We start from the raw sequence: 26,633 nt of genomic DNA, 5'->3' as shown, positions 1-26,633 counted from the left end.
GCATGTCCCAAGGTGGAATATGAAGCATTCCTCCTCCAGGCATTGGGTGGTAATGGTTTGGTGGTGGATGCGGCCCAGAACCTGCATGTCCTTGACAGAGTGGGAGAGGGAGTTGAAGTGTACAGCCACGGGGCGATGGGGTTGATGGGTATGGGTGTCCCAGAGATATTCTCTGAAACAATTCGCAAGGTGTCCTGGCTCCCCAATGGAGAGGAGACCACATCGGGTACAACAAATGCAGTAGATGACATTGGGAGAGGTACAGATAAATTTCTGACAGATGTGGAAGGATCCCTGGGGGCCATGGATGAAGGTGAGATGAGTGGTATGGGCACAGCTTTTCCACTTCCTGCAGTGGCAGGGAAAGATGTCAAGAGTGGGTTGTGGGCTAGTGGGGGATGTGGACCTGACGAGCGAGTCACGGAGGGAATGGTCTTTTTGGAACACTGATAGGTGTGGGGAGGGAAATATATATCTGGTGGTGGGGTCCGTTTGGAGGTGGTGGAAGTAGCGGGGATGATGCGTTGCATGCGGAGGTCGGTGGGGTGGAAGGTGAGGACCAGGGGGGTTCTGTCCTTGTTGCATTGAGAGGGGTTGGGTTCAAGAGCAGTAGTGTGTGAAGTAGAGGAGATACACTGGAGGGCATTGTCAACCACGTGAGAAGGGAAGTTGCGATCGTGGAAGGAAGAGGCCACCTGGGACTTTCTGAGTTGGAATTGGTCATCCTGGGAGCAGATGTGGCAGAGGCGGAGGAATTGGGAATAAGAGATAGCATTTTTACATGAGGTAGGGTAGGAGGGAGATGTGGTTTAGGTAGTTGTGGAATCAGTGGGCTCATATGTCATAGGAGATCCCACAACCAACAGACCAGATCAAAACTGTGATCCTGCCACAGCTAGTCAAGAAAAGTGGTGGACAATGGAATAATTAACAAGGGGAGAAAGCTTCACAAATTTCCCAATGCTATGTTATGGAAGCCCAGCACATAATAGGGCACATGGCAAGGCAGAAGCATTTGTAATCATCCAAGTGTATTCAGGTACCAGTTTTTAGCTATTTAGTTTACTCCACGAGACATCAAGAAATGTCTGAAAGTATTGCTACAAGCCCTACAACAGTCTACTAATATGACCAAAAACTGTAGTGCTCCAGAACTCCAATATCCTAGCCAAGTTGTTCTAGTACAACTACAACACTTCTACCCAGCCAGCAAAGTAGAAAACTGCTCAGGCTATGTCTGTACACAAGAAGCAGGACAAATTCAAACAGGCCAATTACTGTTCTATCATTCTCTCTATCATCAAAATCATGAAAAATGTCATCAAAAGTGCTATGAAGCAAGATGTTGCTCGGTAGTAATAAGTTCACAGACACTCAGATTGAGTTTTGTCAGGATCATTCAGCTGTTGACGGTATGGCAGCCTTGGTCCAAACATGCACAGAAGAGGTGAATTCCAGAAATTGAGACTGACTATCCTTGACATCAGGGAGCACTTGAACAAGGGTGGGCTCATATCTCAATAAAAATCAAGAAAAACCCTTCAGTGATTTGGGTCATACTTTGCACAAATAAATGTTTTTGTGCTTGTTAGAGGCCAATCATCTCTGCCCCAGGACATCACAGTTGCTCAACATTATGTCCTTGGGCCAATCAACCATTTTTGGCTTCACTAATGACCACCCCTCCAACACAAGATCAAAACTGGGCAAGTTCACTCATCATTGCGATGATCAACATTTGCACTCATCATTGCGATGATTAGTATTTGCAACCTGAGACCACATAGCTTAGGAGTAAATATAGGTAATTCAACCCATCAAGTCTACTCCACCATTCAATAAGCTCATAGCTATCAGATTATCCTCAACTCCACATACTTACTTTTTCCCCATAATGTTTGATTACCTTACTGATTAAAATTGTGTCTGTCTCAGCCTTAAATATACTAAATGACCCAAACTTTACCATAATCTGCAGGAAAGAATTCTACAGATTCACTACTGCCTGAGGAAGGAAATTCCTCATCCTTCTCCTGACTGAACAACCCATTACTGTGAAATTATGCTCTCTGGGCATAGACTCTTACACAAGGGGAAACAAACTATCAAGTCCACTAAGAATCTTCTATGTTTCAATTTTTCCATGATTTCAGGGCCAATCTACTCAACCGCTTCTCATAAGAAAATGCCTCAATACCTGGGATCAACGTGGCGAACCTTCTCTGGACTGCCTCTAATGCAAATATATCTTTCCCTAGGTACGAAGACCAAAACTGGTGTGGTCTAACTAGTGCTTTGTATCGTTTAGCATGACTTCCTTATTTTTATACTTCATTCCCTGTGAAATAAAGGCCAATACTGTGGAAACTCAATTATTCGAACGACACGGGCAGGGAGTATTTTGTTCCAATAATGGAATGCCAGGTAACGCAGTTTAGCCAAACGTCGGGACCTTGCAATCTTGCCAGATAATCCGAAATTCGAATAATCGAATACCGGATAATCGAGGTTCCTCTGTAATCCATTTGCCTTCCTTATGATCTGATGGGTGAATGTCTGCCAACCAAGGTTCTAAAGAACTATCATAACAATCTTGAAACATTAACTCCGTTTCTTTCTTCCTACCCTAATTATATCTTACATTCTGTATTTTCTGATCCAAGATATTTTCTTGCTATCATACTTATCCCATCCCATACAAACAAAGTTATCCCATCACCTTTTCCTTCCTGTCTGTCCTTACATAAAGTGACAAATCCTTGAACATTTAGTTACCATCTTTGATCCCCTTGTAACCATACCTCTGTAATAGCAATAAGGAACTTAACCATTAACCTGCATTTTTGCAAACAATTCAATTATTTCGCTCCAAACACACGTACGTTCAAGTAAAGAGCCATTAATTTTGCCTCAAGTACTGAAGAAGTCCATACCAGCATGCACCAATACTTGGGCAACATTCAGGCTTTGGCTGAGAAGTGGCAGGCATCATACATGTCACATAATGACAGAGCCAGGCAATGAGCATTTCCAACAATACACACTTTAACAATCTCCCATTGTCATTCATCATCATTATTATGGTGTGTTCCTGAGCATCAACATCTTGCACTTACAATTAACCACAAACCAAAATGGAAGGGACACACAAGTATACTGACTACAAGAGCAGGTCAGAGACTGGAACTTTAGAGAAGTAAATCACCACCTGACTTCCCAAATTATGTTCAGGATCTCAAAGATACTGGCTAAGAATATGATGAAACCGTTTCCACTTCGCTCTTTAGTAAGGCAGAATTGTTTTAGGGATGAGGGAATTTAATGCAAGGTCAGGTTGGAGAAGTTCAGCTTGTGTGATTTACATAGAGCAGGAAATAGTAAGGTATGAGGTGGGGTCAGAAAAAGTTATAATGCAATATATTCAAAGTTGGGTTGCTGTGTATGTATTAAATGTATAAAGTGTTGTATGTAAAGTTGGTTAGATGCAAGTGCGGATACCAGCTGGGAATCAGAGGTTGTGACAATAACAGAGGTCTGGTTCAAAGACGATCAAGACTAGGTAGGAGCAAACATTTCTTTGTATAAACTGCTCAGAGAAGGTAGAGAAGGCAAAAGAAGAATGGATGAGGAGGGGAAGCAGTATTAATTAAGCAGGACATTTCAGTGCTGGAGATGGGCATGCCTCAGCAATGAAAGTCAGAGGAGAAAGTGAGGACTGCAGATGCTGGAGATCAGAGCTGAAAATGTGTTGCTGGAGAAGCGCAGCAGGTCAGGCAGCATCCAAGGAACAGGAGAATTGACGTTTCGGGCATGAGCCCTTCTTCAGGAATGAGGAAAGTGTGTCCAGTAGGCTAAGATAAAAGGTAGGGAGGAGGGACTTGGAGGAGGGGCGTTGGAAATGCGATAGGTGGAAGGAGATCAAGGTGAGGGTGATAGGCCAGAGAGGGAGTGGGGGCAGAGAGGTCAGGAAGAAGATTGCAGGTTAGGAAGGTGGTGCGGAGACTGAGACAAGGTGGGGGGAGGGGGAAATGAGGAAACTGGAGAAATCTGAGTTCATCCCTTGTGGTTGGAGGGTTCCTGGGCGGAAGATGAGGCACTCTTCCTCCAACCGTCGTGTTGCTATGGTCTGGCGATGGAGGAGTCCAAGGACCTGCATGTCGTTGGCGGAGTGGGAGGGGGAGTTGAAGTGTTGAGCCACGGGGTGGTTGGGTTGGTTGGTCCAGGTGTCCCAGAGGTGTTCTCTGAAACGTTCCGCAAGTAGGCAGCCTGTCTCCCCAATATAGAGGAGGCCACATCGGGTGCAGCAGATGCAATAAATGATGTGTGTGGAGGTGCAGGTGAATTTGTGGCGGATATGGAAGGATCCCCTGGGGCCTTGGAGGGAAGTAAGGGGGACGGTGTGGGCGCAAATTTTGCTTTTCTTGCGGTTACAGGGGAAGGTACCAGGAGTGGAGGTTGGGTTGGTGGGGGGAGTGGACCTGACGAGGGAATGGTCTTTTCGGAACGCTGATAGGGAAGGGGAGGGAAATATATCCCTGGTGGTGACCCACCCCCACTCCGGCCTATCACCCTCACCTTGATCTCCTTCCACCTATCGCATTTCAAATGCCCCTCCTCCAAGTCCCTCCTCCCTACCTTTTATCTTAGCCTGCTGGACACACTTTCCTCATTCCTGAAGAAGGGCTCATGCCAGAAACGTCGATTCTCCTGCTCCTTGGATGCTGCCTGACCTGCTGCACTTTTCCAGCAACAAATTTTCAGCAATGTGAAAGTTAGAACCTATTTGGTTAGAGCTAATAATCCACAGGACTGTCAAGTAGAAAAAAAAAGTGTAAAAATTACACTGTATGTAACAGGGACTTCAATCATCCAAAGGTAGACTAGGATAGCCGTTGAAAAGGGCTGAGAAAGGCAGGAGTTTCTAGAACGCATTCAACTGAATTTTATATATTAGCACACTTCCAAGTTTCAGAGAAGAATTGCAAAAACAAATTCGAAAAAGCAAAAAAGAGAACATAAGAAGAAACTGGTAAGTAACATAAAAGGAAATCCAAAAGTCGTTGATAAGCATATAAACAGTAAAAGGAACAGTGCAACCAATTTTTTGCCGAATTGAGGATTCACATATGCAGCATGGTTGAGATATTAACTGAATATTTTTTATATATTTGCACCAAAAAATAAAATGCTGTCAAAGTCATAGCTAAAGATTAGAAAATCAAGACATATGACAAGTTTAAAATTGTTAAAGAGAAGTTATTAGGCTGGCTAAATGCAAAATTGATAAAGCACAAGGACTGATGAGATATTAAGAATTGCAGATGCTAGAAGCCAGAGTCAAAAGATGTGAAGCTGGAAGAGTACAGCAGGTCAGACAACATCCGAGGAGTGGGAAAGTCAATGTTGCGGGCTGAAACCCTTCAGCAGGACTGGGGACAGGGAGGGACCCTATAAGTATATAGAAGAGAGGGGTAGGGGTGGGGCTGGGGGGGGGGGTGGGGAAGGGTCAGTGGGATGGTGATAGGATGCAGGTGGGGGTGTTATTGTGATTGGTCAGTGGAAAAGGTGGAGTGAATCAGTGAGTAGGAAGATGGACAGGTTAGCAGGTGAGGAAGAGGGGTGGGGCTAAACATAGGATAAGGCTGGGGAGGAGGGATTTTGAGGGACTGGATGTGATACAACCAATATGAAATTAATTGAGAGATACTGGCTATAATTTATTACATTTTTCTTAGAAACTGGGATGGTGCCAAGGGAACTAGAACATTGAAATTGTTACTTCCTTATTTAAATCAGAAGATAAAGGTAAACCCTTACAATTACATGCCAGTCATTTAACTTTAGGATGTGATTTGGGATGCAAACAACAGTCATTGGCCAAATACAGGTTAATTAATGAAAGTCAACAAAGACTTGATGAGCTAACAAAGGATGTAGATGGTGATAACATAATTTATGTGACGTACAAGGACTTCTCTTGAAGATGTTTAAAAATGCTATCAAGAGACTTTTGAAGCAAGTAAGAACTTATGGAAGAAAAAGGAAAAATAGCAAACCGGATACAAAATCAGCTGCATGACAAGAATGTGGTGAACAATTGTTTTTCAGACTAGAAGGAGGTGAAATGACTCCACAGAGGCCGGTATCCCATCGCCAAGTCATCCTTTACTTATACGTGGAAAGTCCTAGACAGTGATCCAGCTTCCTTAGAGCCAGCTCTCAGAGTGAAAAGAATCTCTTGACACTCCAGTTTTGATCCATCAGCTAGGGATTCCTGATCAGACCAGATTAACTGCCCCAATCAGGGAACTCTCATTCTATGAGATCCACTTAGCTGACCTCACTTCAATCACTACAGAAAGTTTCAAGCAGACACTCTCAGTAGTCAGAATTAGGTCGCCTGCATTTCTTGATTTATTTTTATTAATTCCACAGATTTTATGTACAAGGCAAAATTTCAAAATTTACAGATGATACAAAATTTATAAGCTTTATGAATGGTGAGGAAGACACTGTTAAACTTCAAAAGGATACAGACAAGTTAACTGAATGGACAATGACTGACAGATGAAATTTAATGCAAGCAATATATCTTGTGGGTGCAGAATCCAAGACACCTAGGTTTATATGCATGTAAGTCATTGGGGTTGGTTACTAAAGCAAAGCAAATGGGATCCTGGGCTTTATAAATAGGGCATAGAATACAAAAGGAACTAAGGTGTCATGAATTACATCAAACACTGGTTTGGACTAGACTGTTAAGCCATAGCAATGTTTCCAGGGCTGAAGAATTTCAATTAATTGGATGGTTTAGGAGGTTGGCGCTGCCCTTCTTGGAGAAGATCCGACTGATAGGAGTTTTGAGTGTTCAAAACATGAATGGTCTGGACAGGTTAGACAGATCCACTATCCCCATTGGTGGAAGGATCAAGGGTACATTGAATTAGGGCGATTTGCAAAAAAGCAATATCAACACAACAAAATATATTTTCATTCAAGGCCTATTTAGAACGTAAAGCCTGAGGTTGTGATGTCGCTAGGTTCAATCCTAATTTTCAAAACAAAAATTGGATCACAATACGAAGTGAAAAATTCTGTACATTATGGAGAGAGAGAGGAATGCCACTCGATAAACTGTTCCTGCAAAGAGCTGCACAGACAGGGCCAATTTGCCTCCTTCTGTCATGTAACCATTCCACGGTTCTATGAAATAACAAAGACAAACAAAAGGTGTTCCTATGATACAAGGAAGAGGGGAAGGATTCTGATGGAACCAAATTCAATGGCCACTTTCAAAGGAACCTAACTCAGTAATCGAAAGGGGACTACCAAGTATCTTCAGAAGGGAGGGGGACTGATCAATGCGCTACTTAAAATTGTTCGCACAGGCATATGGGTCAAGTGGCCTCCTGTTCGGGATGATTCTGCAAAGGTCACAGGCCTTAAATGTTAATTTTGTTTCTCTCCACAAATGCTGACTGCCAACAGTGCCTAGTACCATAATTTAATTTTATATTTGAAAGAAGAGAGATCCTAAGTGAGAGGGAGAAAGAAACATGCAGAAAGAGAGAACAAGATACACACAACCTTCACCCAAGGGAGAACCCTTCCAAGAGAGTGAGAGCGAGAGAGAGCATGCAAGAGACAGGCCCCTACAGAGCATGAGAAAAAAAACACACTTTGCCCAACTAGAGAGAGAACTCCCCAACAGTGCAAGGGATTATAACACCTCTCCCCCACCAGCCAAGGGGGCAAGAAGGGCAAGATATGCTCAAATTCTCCAAGAAATATGCACACTACTCCATCTGCACACTATACAGCCTTTGCCCCAGCCATCTGTCTAAGACATGCTCATTCCCACCAACATTAATTTTCACATTCTCACCCACAGCAAGAGAAACAAACACTGTCTAAACGTGAAAAATTCCACTCCTCTGCAAGCCACGTCCCCCAGCCCAAGAACCAAATAACAAGACAATGAGGTAAGAAGAGAGAGAATATGAAAACGTTTTGGCTGATCAAACAGTTTAATGCAAAACCAAAACTTGCATCTGCTGGAAATTTGAAAGAAAAATGAGAAATCTGGATATACTCAGCATATCTGGGAGCTTCTGTGCAGAATTTCAGAATGCGATTTTGCATCTGAACTGGGAAAACATAGAAATGTAATAGTTCTTCAGCAGGTTAGTTGGTGAGGTTTCTTCTGGAGGACTGTGTCCAGTTCTGCCTTGTTATAGGAAGGATATTATTAAACTGGTAAGGATCCAGAAGAGATTTGCCAAGATATTGCTGGTATGGAGAAATTGCAATACAAGGAGAGGCTGGATAGGCTGGGACCTTTTTTCACTGGAGTGAAGGAGGTTGATGGATGACCTTAGAGAGGCGATGTAGATAATAAGGTGTATAGATGATATGAGTGGCAGGTGTCTTTTTCTCTAGGTGGGGAATTTCAAGACCAGGAGGCATATTTTTCAAATGAGAAGAAAAAGGGGCAATTTTTTTTTACACATAGTGGTTCATGTTTGGAATGAACTTCCAAAGGATATGATGGATGTGGGTACAATTAAAATGTTTAAAATACTTTTAGACAAGTAAATGACTAAGAAATGTTTGGAGTGAAATGGGCCAAGCATAGTCAAGTGGGGCTACTTTAGTTTGGGATTATGGTCGGCATGGACTGGGTGGTCCAAAGGGTCTGTTTCTGCTGTAATGACTCTACGACACCAGGAGAAATGGGAAAAGCGGTCACAGGGTTTTGCTGTGCTCTCTTAAATGTTCAACTCCACAATTTCAAGGAGTTGTCGAGATCCATATTGAAGGAAGCAGTTTCATACAAAATGACATCTAATAATAAGCTTGTGGGTTGCAATCACCAGTTCGAACAAGGCCTTAGGAAATCTTCATATTTTTGACATGATTTGGAGATGCCAGTGTTGGACTGGGGTGTACAAAGTTAAAAATCACACAACACCAGGTTATAGTCCAACAGGCTTAACTGGAAGCACACTAGCTTTCGGAGCAACGCTCCTTCATCAGGTGATAGTGGAGGGCTCGATCGTAACACAGAATTTATAGCAAAAATTTACAGTTGTGACATAACTTAAATTATACATTGAAATATTGATCGTCTGTTAAGCCTTTCATCTGTTAGAATACAGTGATAGTTTCACTTTCATGTGTAAATCACAAAACCTTTTTTTTTAAAGAGTTGCATTCTCGGGTTAGCTGTTAACAATGGTGATAGCTAGACAATATGTTGAAGGCGTTGACCCCCTGTGTTCTCGGTCTATGCCATGATGTTTAGATTGATTGTTATCTCACTTATTAGATTACAGAGTTTTACATAAATTCATGCAGTTTTTGAGCAAAGTACAATGTAACTCTGCAAGTACAAATTCACCCACAAAATATATGTGTGCATATGGGTCTTTGTCTGTCTGTGTGTGTGTGTCTGTCTGGGATGGGGGTTGTGAGTGTGAGAAAGTGTGTGTGTGTGTGTGGTGCAATGGTGATCACCTGTAATGTGACATTAACCCAAGGTCCCAGTTGAGGCCCTCCCTATGGGTACCGAACTTAGCTATCAGCTTCTGCTCGGCCACCTTTCTCTGCTGCCTGTCCCGAAGTCCACCTTAGAGGATGGTCACCCGAAGGTCCGAGGCTAAATGTCCTGGACCACTGAAGTGTTCCCCAACTGGGAGGGAACCCTCCTGTCTGTTGATTGTTGTGCGGTGCCCATTCATCCATTGTCGTAGCCTTTGTTCGAGCACCCCACCCCAGACAGACACACACACACACACACACACACACAGACAAAGACCCACATGCACACATATATTTTGTGTGGTGAATTTGTACTTGCAGAGTTACATTGTACTTTGCTCAAAAACTGCATGCATTCATGTAGAACTCTGAGCTCAAAAACTGCATGAATTTATGTAAAACTCTGTTATCTCACTTTTTAAATTAGAATCAATCTAAACATCATGGCATAGACAGAGAACACAGGGGGCCAACACCTTCAACATATTGTCTAGCTATCACCATTGTTAACAGCTAACCCGAGAATGCAACTTTTAAAAAAAAGGTTTTGTGATTTACACATGAAAGAAGTGAAACTATCACTGTATTCTAACAGATGAAAGGCTTAACAGACAATCAATTTTTCAATGTATAATTTCAGTTACATCACACTGTAAATTTTTGCTATAAATTCTGTGTTACGATCGAGCCCTCCACTATCACCTGATGAAGGAACGTCGCTCCGAAAGCTATTGTGCTTCCAATTAAACCTGTTGGACTATAACCTGGTGTTGTGTGATTTTTAACTTCTTATTTTTAAATGTGTGAAGAGAATGATTGGCAAGAAACTCACCTGTTGGTGAATCCTGGCTTCCTCCAAGTCCAGGCTACCATTTTGGTCTCGGGCAACAGACAATAACTGCTCAGCTTCCATCACCCACTGATTCAGATCATTTAAGTCACAGTGAAATTGTCTCCATTCCTCCACAGCCTTATCGAAACGGCTACAAAAAGACAGAAGATTCACATCTCCGAGTTAGATTTTTTAACAGTCACATAACCCCCAGAGAGAGAGGAAGAGTGAAAAATCTTCAAAAGATCAGCAGAAACACTCCATTTTAAAACTTGGTTTACTCAATAAACTAGATGTAACAGGAATCCCTCATAAGTATCTATATTGTTACTCTCAGCATTGGAGAATATGCAGAAACTTGTTGGGCTGGAAAGCCTCTATCTGTGCAGTTGATAATCCTAATATATAATAAAATACATGTCTATATATAGTACCTGTTTTACCTGTAGAAATTCTCATTCAGTCAGCACATACAATGATCCTGTCATATCAACAATTTGTATTTATATAGTGTCTTTGATTCAATACATGGTCCAGGCCCATGATTGGGAGTGTCATGAAGTAAAATTTTAGACTAAATTTTAGACTATTAAGGTCTATGACCAAAACTTAGGCAAAGAGTTAAGTTGTTAAAAAATATCTTAAAAGGAAAGAATGGGAATGGGAGAAAGAGAAAAGTGGGGAGGCAATGGCCTCGTGGCATTATTGCTGGACTATTAATCCAGAAACTCAACAAATGTTCTGGGTACCTTCAATCAAATCCTGTCATGGCAGATGGTGGAATTTGAATTCAATAAACCATCTGGCACTCAAAGTCTAATGTATAACCCTTACAACATCATCTAACGTTGACCATGAAACCATTGCCGATGGTCAGAAAAAAACCATCTGGTTCACTCATGTCCATTAGGGAAGGAAAGCTGTCAAGGTTAGAGTGGTGCTGGAAAAGTACAGCAGGTCAGGCAGCATCCGAGGAGCAGGAAAATCGACATCATCTTTACCTGGTTTGGCCCAGCAATGTGGTTGACTTTCAATTGCATTCTCAATTGAAATAGTTGAATCTTAATTAAGGATGGGCAATAAATGCTGGTAATCCAGAGCGTGGTCCCCAGAGAGCTGAAAGCACAGCGGATGGCAGAGGGCTCAAAGGAGGGGCTACTCAAAAATCCAGAGATGGAGGAGTGCAGATAAAAGGGCTATAGAGGTAGAGGAGATTATAGAGATAAGAGGAAATGAGGTGACTTTCAAACGAAGGTAATTTTATGTAGTGAATTCCTTTGCTAGGAACCAGTGAAGATCAGCATGAACATAGTTGATACGCATGAAGAAGAATTCCAGTTTATAAAGGGTAGAATTTGAAATGTCAGCCAGGGCAGCACTGGAATAGTCAATCCTGGAGTAACAGAGACACAGATGAAATGTTCAGCAGCAGGGGAGCCAAAGAAGGGGCAGAGCTCCCTGATTATGAAGACAGAAACAAAGTCTTTCTGACAGATATAGGATTGGAGTCTTTTCTCAGGGTTCAATAAGACACCAAGGTCGTAAATGGTGTGATTCAGACTTAGATAGTTGCCAGAGAACTGAATTATTGCAGGGACTGAAGACAATAAAGAAAAAACAAACAACTCCAGCAACATCTGTTTTTGTGACTGAAGACAAATGTCTAGTTTTATGAAATTCATACTTGTTGAAAAAACAGTCTAATTTAAAAACAGTGGACGAGTCAAGAGAAATGGTGGTGAAGACAAGGAGCAGTACTTTATCTTTGTTACAGTCACATTGGTGACCACACTTAGTACCGACACACGCAGATGACAAGCAACATGAGTTTGACTGGGACAACACTACTATTATAGGACAAGCCAAACAGAGAACAGACAGGGAATTCGTGGAGGTATGGCACTCATCCACTGATTCAATCAACAAACACATCGACCTGGACCCAATATACCGGCCACTGCAGCTGACAGATGGAACTGACAACTGGAAGCAGCAGATACAAACCACTATAAATGCCGGAGGAAACATCACAGAAGCGCTTCACAGGAGGCTCCCAAGCACTGAGGATGTCACCTAGACAGGGGCCGAAACGTCTGCAAGACAAATTCCCAGCTCGGCGAACATAACCACAACAACGAGCACCCGAGCTACAAATCTTTGCATAAAGGTTGAGTCACATTGATATTCAAACAAATCTGTTTCATCCAAATCTATTTCGTAATAAGGCCATAGGACAAAGGAGAAGTGGTTGATGAGATAATCCTCAATTGCGCTTTCCTTTCTTTCCACCATAGCCCTGGATTCCCTTACTGATTAAAAATCCATCTCAGCCTTGAATGTACTTCATGACCTAAACTCAACAGTTTTTCTTGGTAAAGAAGTCTACAGATTCACTACCCTCAGAAGAAATTGCTCCTCATCTCTGTCTTGCAGCCTCTTATTCTAAGATTATTTCCTCTCATCCCAGACTGTCCCATAAAGAGAAACAATCTCTCCACATTGACCCCAAGTCCTCTAAGAATCCTGTATGTTTCAATAAGGTCACCTCTCATACTTTTATATTCCAACAAGTACAGGTCAAATTCCAACTCTCCATGAGACCAAGAAATAAGAACAGGAGTAGCCAATTGGCCCTCGACCCTGCTCTGCCATTCAAAAAGATCACAACTGATCCAATATTGCTTATGCGCACTTTCCTGCCTTTTCTCTGTAACTCTTGATTTCTCTACCCTCAAATAAGATCTCTCAAATACAACAAAGAACTGCAGAGGCTGGAAAACTAAAACATCTTGAGAAGATGTTCATAAGGGTGACTGGACTCGAAAAATTCATTCTGCTTTCTTTCCTCAGATGCTGCCAGACCTGCTGAGTTTCCCCAGCAATTTCTGTTTTCATTTCAGAATCTACCTAACTCAGCCTTAAATATACACAATGACTCTTTCCCCACAGTTCTATGTGACAAGTTCCAAAGACACTCAACACTTTGAGAAGAAATTCCGCCTCATCTCAGTCTTAAATTGGCATCCTGTTTTTCTGAGACAATGCCCTCCATTTTTAGACTTGCCCATGAGGGGAAACATTTGCTCAGCATTTACCCTGTCATGCCCATTAAGAATCCTATATACTTAATTCCTCATAAGAGGGGCCATCCATACTCCATACCTGGTATCAGCCTAGTGAACATTTTCTGCACTGCCTCCAATGCTAAAATATCTTTCCTTAGATAAGGGACCCAAAACTGTTTTACTGATTACCAGGTGTGAGCTGATTAGTGCCTTGTAACAAACCTTCCCTATTTTTATACTTATTTCATTTGAAATAAAGGCCAACATTCCATTTGCTTTTCCCACTACCAGCTGAAACTAGATGCATGATTCAAGCATGAGGACTCCCAAAATTCCTGTATTCCACACATTTCTATTGTCTTTCTCCATTTAAATAACATTCAGCTCCTCTACTTTTCCTTCCAAAGCGCATCAACTCACATTTCCCCCACATTATATTCCAACTGCTAAGCTTTTGTCCAATCACTTAACCAATCTACATCCCTCTGTAGATTCAGCGTCATCCTCACCACATACCTTCCCACCTATTTTTGAGTCATTCACAAACTTGACAATAGCACATTCATTTTCCTCACCCAAGTCACTAATACTTTTTGGTTTAGTACTGTTTAAGAGAAAGTGAGGACTGCAGATGTTGGAGATCAGAGCTGAAAATGTGTTGCTGGAAAAGCGCAGCAGGTCAGGCAGCAGCCAAGGAGCAGGAGAATCAACGTTTTGGGCATGAGCCCTTCTTCAGGAATGAGGAAAGTGTGCCAAGCAGGCTAAGATAAAAGGTAGGGAGGAGGGACTTGGGGGAGGAGCATTGGAAATGCGATAGGTGGAAGAAGGTTAAGATGAGGGTGATAGGCCGGAGTGGGGGTGGGGGCAGAGAGGTCAGGAAGAAGATTGCAGGTTAGGAAGGTGGTGCTGAGTTCGAGGGTTGGGACTGACCAAGGTCTTTTGCAAGTCTGAGAGTGTTATCCTGAGCTCGGGTAGGGCTGATTGCAGGGAATGTAGGTAGCCTTTGCAAGTCTGTGAGTGTGTTGTCCTGATCTTTGCAAGTCTGTTAACCGCCTCAACCTCTCCACCCCTCTCACCCACTCCAACCTCTCACCCTTGGAGCGTGCAGCCCTCCACTCCCTCCGTTCCAACCCCAACCTCACTATCAAACCGGCAGACAAGGGAGGCGCAGTGGCAGTTTGGCGCACCAATCTTTACATCGCTGAGGCTAGATGCCAGCTCGCGGACACCTCCTCCTACTGCCCCCTTGACCATGACCCCACCTCCCACCACCAAACCATTCATAACCTCATCACCTCAGGGGATCTCCCATCCACCGCCTCCAACCTCATAGTCCCACAACCCCGCACAGGTGCATTTCTACCTCCTGTTCAACATCCACAAACCTGACTGCTCCGGCCGACCCATTGTCTCAGCCTGCTCCTGCCCCACCGAACTTATCTCTACATACCTCGACACGATCCAGTCCCCCTTAGTCCAAGAACTCCCCGCCTACATTCGGGACACCACCCACGCTCTCCACCTCCGCCATGATTTTCGCTTCCCTGGTCCCCAACGCCTTATCTTCACCATGGACATCCAGTCCCTGTACACCTCCATCCCCCATCACGAAGGACTCAAAGCCCTCCACTTCTTCCTTTCCTGCCGTACCAACCAGTACCCTTCCACTGACACCCTCCTTCTACTGACTGAACTGGTCCTCACTCTGAACAACTTCTCTTTCCAATCCTCCCACTTCCTCCAAACCAAAGGAGGAGCCATGGGCACTTGCTTGGGCCCCAGCTATGCCTGCCTCTTCATAGGATATGTGGAACAGTCCATCTTCCACAGCTGCACTGGCACCACACCACACCTTTTCCTCCGCTACATCGATGACTGTATCGGCGCTACCTCGTGCTCCCACGACGAGGTTGAACAGGTCATCCACTGTACCAACACCTTCCACCCCAAACTCAAATTTACCTGGACCATCTCAGACTCCTCCCTCCCCTTCCTAGACCTTTCCATTTCTATCTCGGGCAACCAAATCAACACGGACATTTACTATAAACCGACCGACTCCCACAGCTACCTAGACTACACCTCCTCCCACCCTGCCCCCTGTAAAAACGCCATCCCATATTCCCAATTCCTTCATCTCCGCCACATCTGCTCCCAGGAGCACCAGTTCCAATACCGAACAACCCAGATGGCCTCTTTCTTCAAAGACCGCAACTTCCCCCCAGATGTGGTCGACGATGCTCTCCACCGCATCTCCTCCACTTCCCACTCCTCCACCCTTAAGCCCCACCCCTCCAATCGCCACCAGGACAGAACCCCACTGGTCCTCACCTACCACCCCACCAACCTCTATACACATCGTATCATCCGTCCTCATTTCCGCCACCTCCAAACGGACCCCACCGCCACTGATATATTTCCCTCCCCTCCCCTCTCAGCGTTCCGAAAAGACCACTCCCTCCGTGACTCCCTCGTCAGTTCCACAACCCCCACCAACCCAACCTCCACTCCCGGCACCTTCCCCTGCAACCGCAAGAAAAGCAAAACTTGCGCCCACACCTCCCCCTTACTTCTCTCCAAGGCCCCAAGGGATCCTTCCATATCCGCCACAAATTCACCTGCACCTCCACACACATCATTTACTGCATTCGCTGCACCCGATGTGGCAGCCTACTTGCGGAACGCTTCAGAGAACACCTCTGGGACACCCAGACCAACCAACCCAACCACCCCATGGCTCAACACTTCAACTCCCCCTCCCACTCCACCAAGGACATGCAGGTCCTTGGACTCCTCCATCGCCAGACCATAGCAACACAATGGCTGGAGGAAGAGCACCTCATCTTCCGCCTAGGAACCCTCCAACCACAAGGGATGAACTTAGATTTCTCCAGTTTCCTCATTTCCCCTCCCCCCACCTTGTCTCAGTCCCAACCCTCGAACTCAGCACCACCTTCCTAACCTGCAATCTTCTTCCTGACCTCTCTGCCCCACCCCCACTCCAGCCTATCACCCTCACCTTAACCTCCTTCCACCTATCGCATTTCCAACGCCCCTCCCCCAAGTCTCTCCTCCCTACCTTTTATCTTAGCCTGCTTGGCACACTTTCCTCATTCCTGAAGAAGGGCTCATGCCCAAAACGTCGATTCTCCTTGGATGCTGCCTGACCTGCTGCGCTTTTCCAGCAACATATTTTCAGCTTTAGTACTATTTAGTTTAGGCCACAGCTGGACATTGCTTCTAGTGCCTAGCATATTGGTTAGTTATATGAAAAAACTAGAACAGTTTCAGTGTAAATTCACTGGGATTTTGCGAGGGGCTAAGTTCACCAAAGGCTCTCAAACTTCTGCACTTTGTTGCCAACTCTTTAGTCCTAGCATTTAATGTGTGTTCCTACTTGATTCGTGCCTGGGATAAAATGGTTATTCTAAGAAGAAAAATTCAACAACTTAGGTCTATGCTCATTAGAATTTCAAAGAATGAAAGATGAGTTTATTGAAATATAAAACATCTTACAATATCCTAGCTGATTTCAATGCTGGACAGGTCAGATCCCACAATAAAACCTGGCTTGATAGATCCCAATTTCTTTTCTAAACCAGGGAGATATTTACTGAATATATTCACATGAGTCTGTCAATGTACTTTTAACACAAGGAATAAAACATTTATTAAATTACTTTACATGGGCTATTATAAAATATATTACATTGGTCAAAAAAAGTTGGATTCATGATAAACATTCAAAAAAGAATTCAAGCTCACACCACCCTGTTTTCCACAACAAAATCCTTACAAGTTCCCAAACCTCAGTGAAAAGTTCTAATAGCTCCACACTAACACTTCTTGCTCAACAGCAACCAGTTTCCTTTCAGCAAATTTCTATGCATTCACTAGATGCTATTTTCTTCAACTAGTTTCTGTTCCTGAGAGACTTTAATAAACATCTAACATAAACTATGATCTTAATTTGATAGTGATGAGCTTCTCAAATGTTGCTGGAGCTGTACCCAATCAGACAAGTCAGTATCACACAGCACGGAAACAGAGCTTTCAGTCCAAACAGTCCATGCCAATCATAATCCCAAACTAAACTAGTCCCACCTTCCTACTCCTGGCCCATATCCCTCCATACCTTTCCTATTCATGTATCCATCCAAAGGTCTTTAAATGTTGTAATTGTACCTACATCCACTACTCCCTCAGGCAGTTCATTCCACATGCAAACCACCCTCTGTGGAAAAAACTTTGCCGCTCATGTTTTTTTTAAATCTCTCTTCTCTCACCTTACAAATATGCCCCCTACTCTTGAAAACCCCCATTCTCAGAAAAAGACAACTGCAGAGCATTCCATCACACTAATGGATTTTACCTTGTAAATGATGAACAGGTACTGTGGAGACAGGAGACTGGTTACATTCTACAGTAAGCATAGCCTCTGACCTGCTGTTGTAATCACAGTATATATATATCTGGTCCAGTTCAATTTCTGTTCAATCATAATTTCCAGGATGCTGATAGTAAAGGATTATGTGATGGTAATGCCATCGAACATCAAAGGAGATGAACAGATTCACACTTGTTGCAGATCGTCATTGCCTGGCAGTTACGCTATGTGAAGGTTACTTGTCATTTATCATTATTCCTTTCATAATCTTAAAAGGATGCAATAATATTATCTCCAAGCCCCCTCTTCTTCAAAGGAAACAAACCCAACTTCCTTACAGTTTAAAAATTAATACCCAGAATGATCTTTCTTACCACATATTAGCCACAAAAGCAAAGTATGTGTCCTGCAATTAGGTTATTTTAAATACCAAAGTACTGCAGAGGAATGAGGTTAATACTTGAAATAACCTGTTTAGATCTGGATTGCAATTCTATGATAAAGTTTCTTCAGCCTCTCAGGGGAGTATAACAGCAGCAGCCAGGCTGCATAACCACAAATGGTTCTGTTGTAGAGCAGAGTCAGGCAAGATCCAAGCGAGCAATTATGGTTGGAGACTCGATAGTTAAAGGCACAGGCAGACGTATGTGGGGCCGCATTTGAAACAACAGGAACTTGTGTTGTCTCCCCGGTGCCTGCATCCCTTGCAGCGGATGAACGAAATTCTTAAGAGGGAGGGTAAGCAACCAGAGCTGTTGTGCACATTGGCACCAATGACATAGGCAGAATGAGGGATGAGGTCCTGAGTAGTGAGTAAAGGCAATCAGGAATGAGGCTGGTAATCGCCAAGTTACTACCACTGCCACATGCCAATGAGGCAAAGAATAGAAAGATAGGAGAAGTGAATGTGCAGCTAAGGTACTGGTGCAAGAAGGAGGATTACAGGTTCTTGGATCATTGGGAACTCTTTTGGGGCAGAAGTGACTTGTACAAGAGGGACGGGTTGCATCTATACTGGAGGGGAACAAATATCATCACAGGGAGGTTCGCTAGAGCTAACTGGGAGGGTTTAGAGTGGCAGGGGGCTGGGAATCAGAGCAGCAGGGCAGCAAGTGGAGGAATTGAGGGAAAAGTACATGTTAGGACCAGTAAATCGGAAAGGAAGGACAGAGATGTTTTAGATGAGACAGAGAGGAAGGCAAAGCAGGTGGAGAAGTTGCATTACTAATCAGGAAGAATGTTACACCTGCACTCATCCACTGGAGCGTTCCTCCACTGTTGGCTTTTATAGCTAAACAAATAGAATATAAAAATAAAGAAGTATTGTTGTAACTATGCAAGGCATTGGTGAGACTGCACCTGAAATATTACGCACAATTTTGGTCCCTTTATTTGAGAAAGATGTAGTGGCATCGGAGGCAGTTCAGAGGAGATTCACTAGATTGATCCAAGAGATGAGGGGTTTGTCATATGAACAGAGATTGAACAGTTTAGGCCTATACTCTCTGGAATTTAGAAGAATGAATGAGGGAAAATCAAATTGAGGTACTCAAGATGATATAAGGTATGGATAAAATTGATGTGGCGCAGATGCTTTCTCTTTTGAGGCATTCTAGGATGAGGTAGTCTTAGATAAGGGGTAGCAAATTTAAAACAGAGTTGAAGAGAAACTATTCTCCCAAAGGGTTGAGAATCTGTGGAATTCGCTACCCCAAAGTGCAGTGTATGCTGGAACAGTGAGTAAATTTAAGGAGGAGTTACCACAGATTTTTAATTGATAATGGTTTGAAAGGTTAAGGGGAGAAGGCAGGAAAATTAGGGTGAGGAGCATATCAGCCATGATTGAATGGCAGAGTCGACCTAATGGGCCAAATAGCCTAATTCTCCCCGTAGGAGAAGGTAAGGACTGCAGATGCTGGAGATCAGAGTCAAGAGTGTGATGCTGGAAAAGCACAGCCAGTCAGGCAGCATCCAAGGAGCAGGATAATCAACATTGCGGGCATAAGCCCTTCATCAGGAATGAGGCCCCTGTAACTTATGAACAAGGATGTCAAGATAAGGGACCTTTGGATAATGAGGGATATCATGAATTTAGATAAAAGGAAAAAAACATATATAAGGTTTAAAAAAGCTAAAATCAGATGGGGCCAATGAAAGCAGGGAAGATTTTAAGCAGGGAATTAGGAGAGCAAGAAGGGGCCATGAAATGACCTTGGCAAGTAGGGTAAAAGAGAATCCCAAGGCATTTTATAGATACATTATAAACAAGAGGATAACTAGGGAGCAGGGAGGACCACTCAAGGATAAAGGAAGGAACGTGTGCTTGGAGGCAGAGGATGTGGGTGAAATCCTAAAATAGTACTTTGAGCCAGTCTTCACCAGAAGGAGGATATGGTGGACAGTAAGATTTGTGTGTTGCATGCTAATAATCTAAGGCATTTTGAGATTGAGAAAGAAGTGGGGTTGGGTCTCTTGAAGAGCATTAATGTGGATAAGTCCCCAGGGTACAATGTTATCTACACCAGGTTACTGAGAGAGGTGAGAGAGGAAATTATTGGGTCCTTGACCAAGATCTCTATATCGTCATTTGTCACTGCAGAGTTCCAGGAGAACTAGCTAGTAGTTAATGTTGTTCTTCTTTTCACAAAGTTGGCTTCCCCAGAGAAGGCAGAGGGTAGTGGGGGGAAGTTGTTTTTCAGGCTGGAGGTCTGTGACTAGTGGTGATCCGCAGGGCTCCGTACTGGAACCTCTACTGTTTGCTATACATATAAATGACTTGGATGAAAATGTAGATGGGTGGGTTAGTAAGTTTGCAGACATTACAAAGATCGGTAGAGTTGTGGATCGTGTAGAAGGTTGTCAAAGGATTCAGCAGGACATAGATCAGTTGCAGAAATAATCTGTCTAAGTGTAAGGCGCTGCGCTTTGGGAGATCAAATGTTAAGGAAAAGCATACGGTTAATGGCAGGACCCTTATCTACTCTGATGTACAGAGAGTTCTTAGGATTCCAGTCCATAGCTCCCTGAATGTGGCCACACAAGTAGATAGGGTGTTGAAACAGGCATATAGCATGCTTGCTTTTATTGGTCAGAGAATTGAGTACAAGACTCAGGATGTCATGTTGCAGCTTTATAAGACTTTGGTTTGGAAGATGTGGAAGCTTGGGAGAGAATGCAGAAGAGGTTTACCAGGATGCTGCCTGGATTAGAGAGTATGAATTATAAGAAGAGGTTAGAAAAACTCATGCTATTTACTCTGGAGTGGCAGAGGCTAAGGAGAGACTTGAAGGAAGTGATGGGTGACAGTGAGGGGGACTGGGAGGAAGCAGCCAGTGCAGGGACCCCCTGTGGTCGTTCCCCTCAAGAACAAGTATACCGTTTTAGATACTTGTGGGGGGGACGACTTACCAGGGGTAAGTAATGGGGCTCAGGCCTCTGGCACGGAGCCTGTCCCCGCTACTGAGAAGGGAAGGGTGGAGAGGAGCAGAGCAATAATAATTGGGGACTCGATAGTTCGGGGCACAGATAGGCGGTTTTGTGGGAACGAGAGAGACTCACGTTTGGTATGTTGCCTCCCAGGTGCAAGGGTACGTGATGTCTCTGATCGTGTTTTCCGGGTCCTTAAGGGGGAGGGAGAGCAGCCTGAAGTCGTGGTCCATATTGGCACCAATGACATAGGTAGGAGGAGTGCTGAGGATGTTAGACAGGCTTTTAGGGAGCTAGGTTGGAAGCTCAGAGTTAGAACGAACAGAGTTGTTGTCTCTGGTTTGTTACCCGTGCCACGTGATAGAGAGTCGAGGAATAGGGAGAGAGAAGAGTTAAATGCGTGGCTACAGGGATGGTGCAGGAGGGAGGGATTTCGGTACTTGGATAACTGGGGTTCTTTCTGGGGAAGGTGGGACCTCTATAAACAGGATGGTCTGCACCTGAACCTGAGGGGCACCAGTATCCTTGGGGGGAGGTTTGCTAGTGCTCTTGGGGGGGGTTTAAACTAACTCTGCAGGGGCATGGGAACCCAGACTGTAGCTTTAGGGTGCAGGACCTGGAGTGTAGGGAGGTTAGGAATATGGCATCAATCTTAAAGGAGGGTGCCTGTAAACAGAAGAGTGGCTTGAAGTGTGTATACTTTAATGCCAGAAGTATACGAAATAAGGTAGGTGAACTCGCAGCGTGGGTTGGTACCTGGGACTTCGATGTTGTGGCTATTACGGAGACGTGGCTAGATCAGGGACAGGATTGGCTGTTGCAGGTTCCAGGGTTTAAATGTTTTAGTAGGGTCAGAGGTGGAGGCAAAAGAGGGGGGGGTGTGGCTTTGCTTGTCAAAGATAGTATTACAGCGGTGGAAAGGAAGATGGACGAAGATTTGCCATCTGAGGTAGTTTAGGTTGAGGTTAGGAATAGGAGAGGTGAGGTCACCCTGTTAGGAGTCTTTTACAGGCCTCCTAATAGTCCTAGAATCGTTGAAGAAAGGATTGCGAAGATGATTCAGGAGAAGAGTGACAGTAATAGGGTGATTGTTATGGGAGACTTTAACTTTCCTGATATTGATTGGGAAAGCTATAGCTCAAGTTCGTTAGATGGGTCAGTGTTTGTGCAATGTGTGCAGGAGAGTTTCCTGACACAATATGTAGATAAGCCAACAAGAGGTGAGGCCATACTGGATTTGGTTCTGGGTAACGAACCAGGCCAGGTATTAGAACTAGAGGTAGGTGAGCACTTTGGGGACAGTGACCACAATTCGGTGATTTTTACTCTAGTGATGGAGAGGGATAAGTGTGTACTACAGGGCAAGAGTTATAGCTGGGGGCAGGGAAATTATGATGCGTTGAGGCATGACTTAGGATGTGTGGATTGGAAAAGTAGATTCCAAGGCAAGAGCGTAATTGATATGTGGATCTTGTTCAAGGAGCAACTATTGAGTGTCCTTGATAAGTTCGTACCTATCAGGCAGGGAGGAAAGGGTCGTGTGAGGGAGCCGTGGTTTAATAAGGAGTTGGAATCCCTTGTTAAATGGAAGAGGGCGGCCTTTGTAAAGATGAGGCGTGAAGGTTCAATAGGGGCAATTGAGAGTTATAAGGTAGCCCGGAAGGACCTGAAGAGAGAGCTAAGAGCAGCAAGGAGGGGACATGAAAGGTCCTTAGTTGGTAGGATTAGGGAAAACCCTAAGGCTTTCTATAGGTATGTTAGGAATAAAAGAATGACTAGGGAAGGAATAGGTCCAATCAAGGATAGTAATGGGAAGTTGCGTGTGGAGGCTGAAGAGATTGGGGAGGCACTGAATGAATACTTTTCGTCAGTATTCACTCAGGAACAGGACATTGTTGTCGATATGAATACTGAGGCACGAATAAGTAAATGGATGGCTTTGAGATATGTAGAGAAGAGGTGTTGGAAATTCTGGCAAGAGTGAAAATAGATAAGTCCCCTGGGCCTGATGGCATTTATCCTAGGATTCTCTGGGAAGCAAGGGAGGAGATTGCAGAGCCATTGGCCTTGATTTTTGTGTCCTCTTTGTCGACAGGAGTAGTGCCAGAGGACTGGAGGCTAGCAAACGTGGTTCCCTTGTTCAAGAAGGGGAGTAGGGATAATCCTAGTAACTATAGGCCAGTGAGTTTCACTTCTGTTGTGCGCAAAGTCTTAGAGAGAATTGTAAGGGATAGGATTTATGCACATCTGGATAAGAATGATGTGATCAAGGATAGTCAGCATGGTTTTGTGAAGGGCAGGTCGTGCCTCACAAACCTTATTGAATTCTTTGAGAAGGTGACTAAGGAGGTAGATGAGGGGAAAGCGGTAGATGTGGTATATATGGATTTTAGTAAGGTGTTTGATAAGGTCCCCCATGGTAGGCTACTGCAGAAAATACAGAGATATGGCATAGAGGGTGAGTTGGAGGTTTGGATTAGGAATTGGCTCTCTGGAAGAAGACAGAGGGTAGTAGTTGATGGCAAAGGTTCATCTTGGAGTGCCGTCACTAGCGGTGTTCCGCAAGGATCTGTTTTGGGACCATTGCTGTTTGTCATTTTTATAAATGACCTGGAGGAAGGGTTAGAAGGTTGGGTGAGCAAGTTTGCGGATGATATGAAAGTCGGAGGAGTTGTAGACAGTGAGGAAGGATATGGCAGGTTACAGCGGGATATAGAGAAGCTGCAGAGCTGGGCAGAAAGGTGGCAAATGGAGTTCAATGTAGCTAAGTGTGAAGTGATTCACTTTGGTAAGAGTAATAAAAAGATGGATTACTGGGCTAATGGTAGACTACTTGGTAGTGTGGAAGAGCAGAGGGATCTTGGTGTCCATGTACACAGATCTCTGAAAGTTGCCACCCAGGTAAATAGTGCAGTGAAGAAGGCATATGGCGTACTGGCTTTTATTGGTAGAGGAATTGAGTTCCGGAGTCCTGAGGTCATGCTGCAGTTGTATAAGACTCTGGTGCGGCCGCATCTGGAATATTGTGTGCAGTTTTGGTCGCCATACTATAGGAAGGATGTGGAGGCACTGGAACGGGTGCAGAGGAAGTTTACCAGGATGTTGCCTGGTATGGTAGGAAAATCCTATGAGGAAAGGCTGAGGCACTTGGGGTTGTTTTCATTGGAGAAAAGAAGGTTTAGGGGTGATTTGATAGAGGTGTACAAGATGATTAGGGGGTTAGATAGGGTTGACAGTGAGAACCTTTTTCCACGTATGGAGTCAGCTATTACAAGGGGGCATAGCTTTAAATTAAGGGGGGGTAGATATAGGACTGATGTTAGGGGTAGGTTCTTCACTCAGCGAGTCGTAAGTTCATGGAATGCCCTGCCAGTAGCAGTAGTGGACTCTCCCTCTTTATGGGTATTTAAGCGGGCATTGGATAGGTATATGGAGGATAGTGGGTTAGTGTAGGTTAGGTGGGCTTTGATCGGCGCAACATCGAGGGCTGAAGGGCCTGTACTGCGCTGTATTCTTCTATGTTCTATGTTCTATGAAGTCTATAAAATTATGAGATGCATAGATAGGGTTGACAGTCAGAATCTTTTTCCCAGAGTTGAAATGCCTAAAAATAGGGGGCCAGCATTTAAGATGAGAGGGGGAAAGTTCAAAGGACATGTGAGGGGCAAGTTTTTGTTTTACACAAAGAGTAGTAGGAGTGTGGAACGCACTACCACGGAAGGTGGAAACATGTGATAGGGGTGTTTAATTGATTTTTAGATAAGCCTATGAATAAGCAACAAATACAGGGATATGGACCAAGGACAGGCAGCAGGGATTAATTTAATTTGGTGCCATGTTCGCCACAACATCATAGGCCGAAGAGCCCTATCCTGTGCTATCCTGATCTATGTTCCAAATGTTAATCAATATAATGCTAGATTAATTAGGAGTCACCAAGCAAACTCAGAGTGCAGAGTTTCCTCATCAGTTATGTATAAAACTCTCTCAGCCCTATTTGGGATTTCACCAGCAGTTTGCTGCTCATCAGGACAAATTCAAGCTCACATTTAGAGATTGAATCTTTTCCCTTCTCCAGATTAAGAACATTGACACATATAGCTTGACGGCAAAATCAATCGTACAGTTATCAAAGTTTCCATGCTCTTTGAATTAAATTGAAGGTCACGAGAGACTGTTACAATTTTTCATTACATTATCTATACAGCACCCAAATATGAAAGTGGCATGAAAGTAAACCTGCTGACCCTCTGCCAACAGATGGCACTGCTTCCTTACCTTTTGCGATCATTATACATTCTATTCACTCGATCCCATTGTGCATGAAGCTGCGTTAGTGTGTCACCTATTTGAACAACATCAGCTGCAGAAGCTTCAAGGAGGGCATCAGGCTGATTCTCATGAATATCTTCAATTTGGTCTCCAAGTTTCTCCAGCATGTCCTTTATATTCTTGAAGAGATATAAATGGTCAATTAATTTATGCTGCTACCAGTGAAGGACATTTAGAAAACCAAAGGTACACTGGACAACACAAATATTGCAATCTTATTAACCAACTACTGAAATAAAAGCTGAATGACCTCTGGTGCTCAGAGACACTATCTATTCATAATATATTCTTCACTAGCAGATCTAGACAACATCAACAAGTGAGGGACAAATTTTTTAAGCACATTCTTCTGATTATTTATCTTTGATTTAGCATTTTGCCTGAGAGCAAACAAACTGTAACCTATGAATTGAAGTACTATACTAAATGAACTAACAAGACCAATGGTTTGTACACCAGTTGAACTTTCTTATGAGGAAAAATAGTACATTAATGTCGAGCTGGAATCAAGCAAGCATAATTCCTTCACAGGTTTTGAATGAAGAAAGTTTATGCATTTAATCTTCAGCAATTACTGTATTGAATATAAATATCAGAAGCTCCAGTAAATTAAATGTCACACTTACGTAATTACCATTCCCACATTAATACATCCCCAATTTCTTGGTTCACTCAGACAGCTTTAGCATTGGTTTGCATATTAAGAGTTAGACAGCTAAAGCTCCAGTCAACTCAACCTATGACCATATTTTCCTCTCTTTATGAAGTATCCGAGATCTAACCATTTCAGTTAAAGCAAGTTATAACCATTATGTCCATATTCTGCAAAAGGAGAAACTCAAACAGATCCTGTAAACCTAATGTTTGATCGTTAGCATCTTTAAAAATATGAGCATTTTCAATCTTTTGAAAATCAATTTGAAAATCAGTAACAAAGAATGAAAGTGAACAGAAAAGGGATTAAAAAGTCACTAATCAGAACTGAAGAAGTGTCAGTGAACCAGATACTCCAGAACCCAGTTAACTCCACTTTCTGTCCAAAGATGCTGCC

General features: G+C 43.5%; 1 protein-coding gene across 15 annotated transcripts in view; it reads right to left on the bottom strand.

The window, feature by feature from the left end:
* LOC140483389 (utrophin-like) overlaps positions 1-26,633 on the bottom strand; it is a 737,248-nt gene that overhangs the window by 354,635 nt on the left and 355,980 nt on the right. For all 15 annotated transcript variants that reach the window (XM_072581625.1, XM_072581633.1, XM_072581634.1 and 12 more), the window contains 2 exons: positions 25,529-25,701; positions 10,373-10,523 (listed from right to left, as the gene is read on the bottom strand). In XM_072581625.1, coding sequence (XP_072437726.1) covers positions 10,373-10,523; positions 25,529-25,701 — 324 coding nt within the window. The remainder of the gene's footprint in view (positions 1-10,372; positions 10,524-25,528; positions 25,702-26,633) is intronic.

The sequence above is a fragment of the Chiloscyllium punctatum genome, chromosome 11 (genome assembly GCF_047496795.1).
Source record: "Chiloscyllium punctatum isolate Juve2018m chromosome 11, sChiPun1.3, whole genome shotgun sequence".
Lineage (NCBI taxonomy): Eukaryota > Metazoa > Chordata > Chondrichthyes > Orectolobiformes > Hemiscylliidae > Chiloscyllium > Chiloscyllium punctatum.
This window is presented reverse-complemented; position numbering and strand designations above follow the sequence as displayed.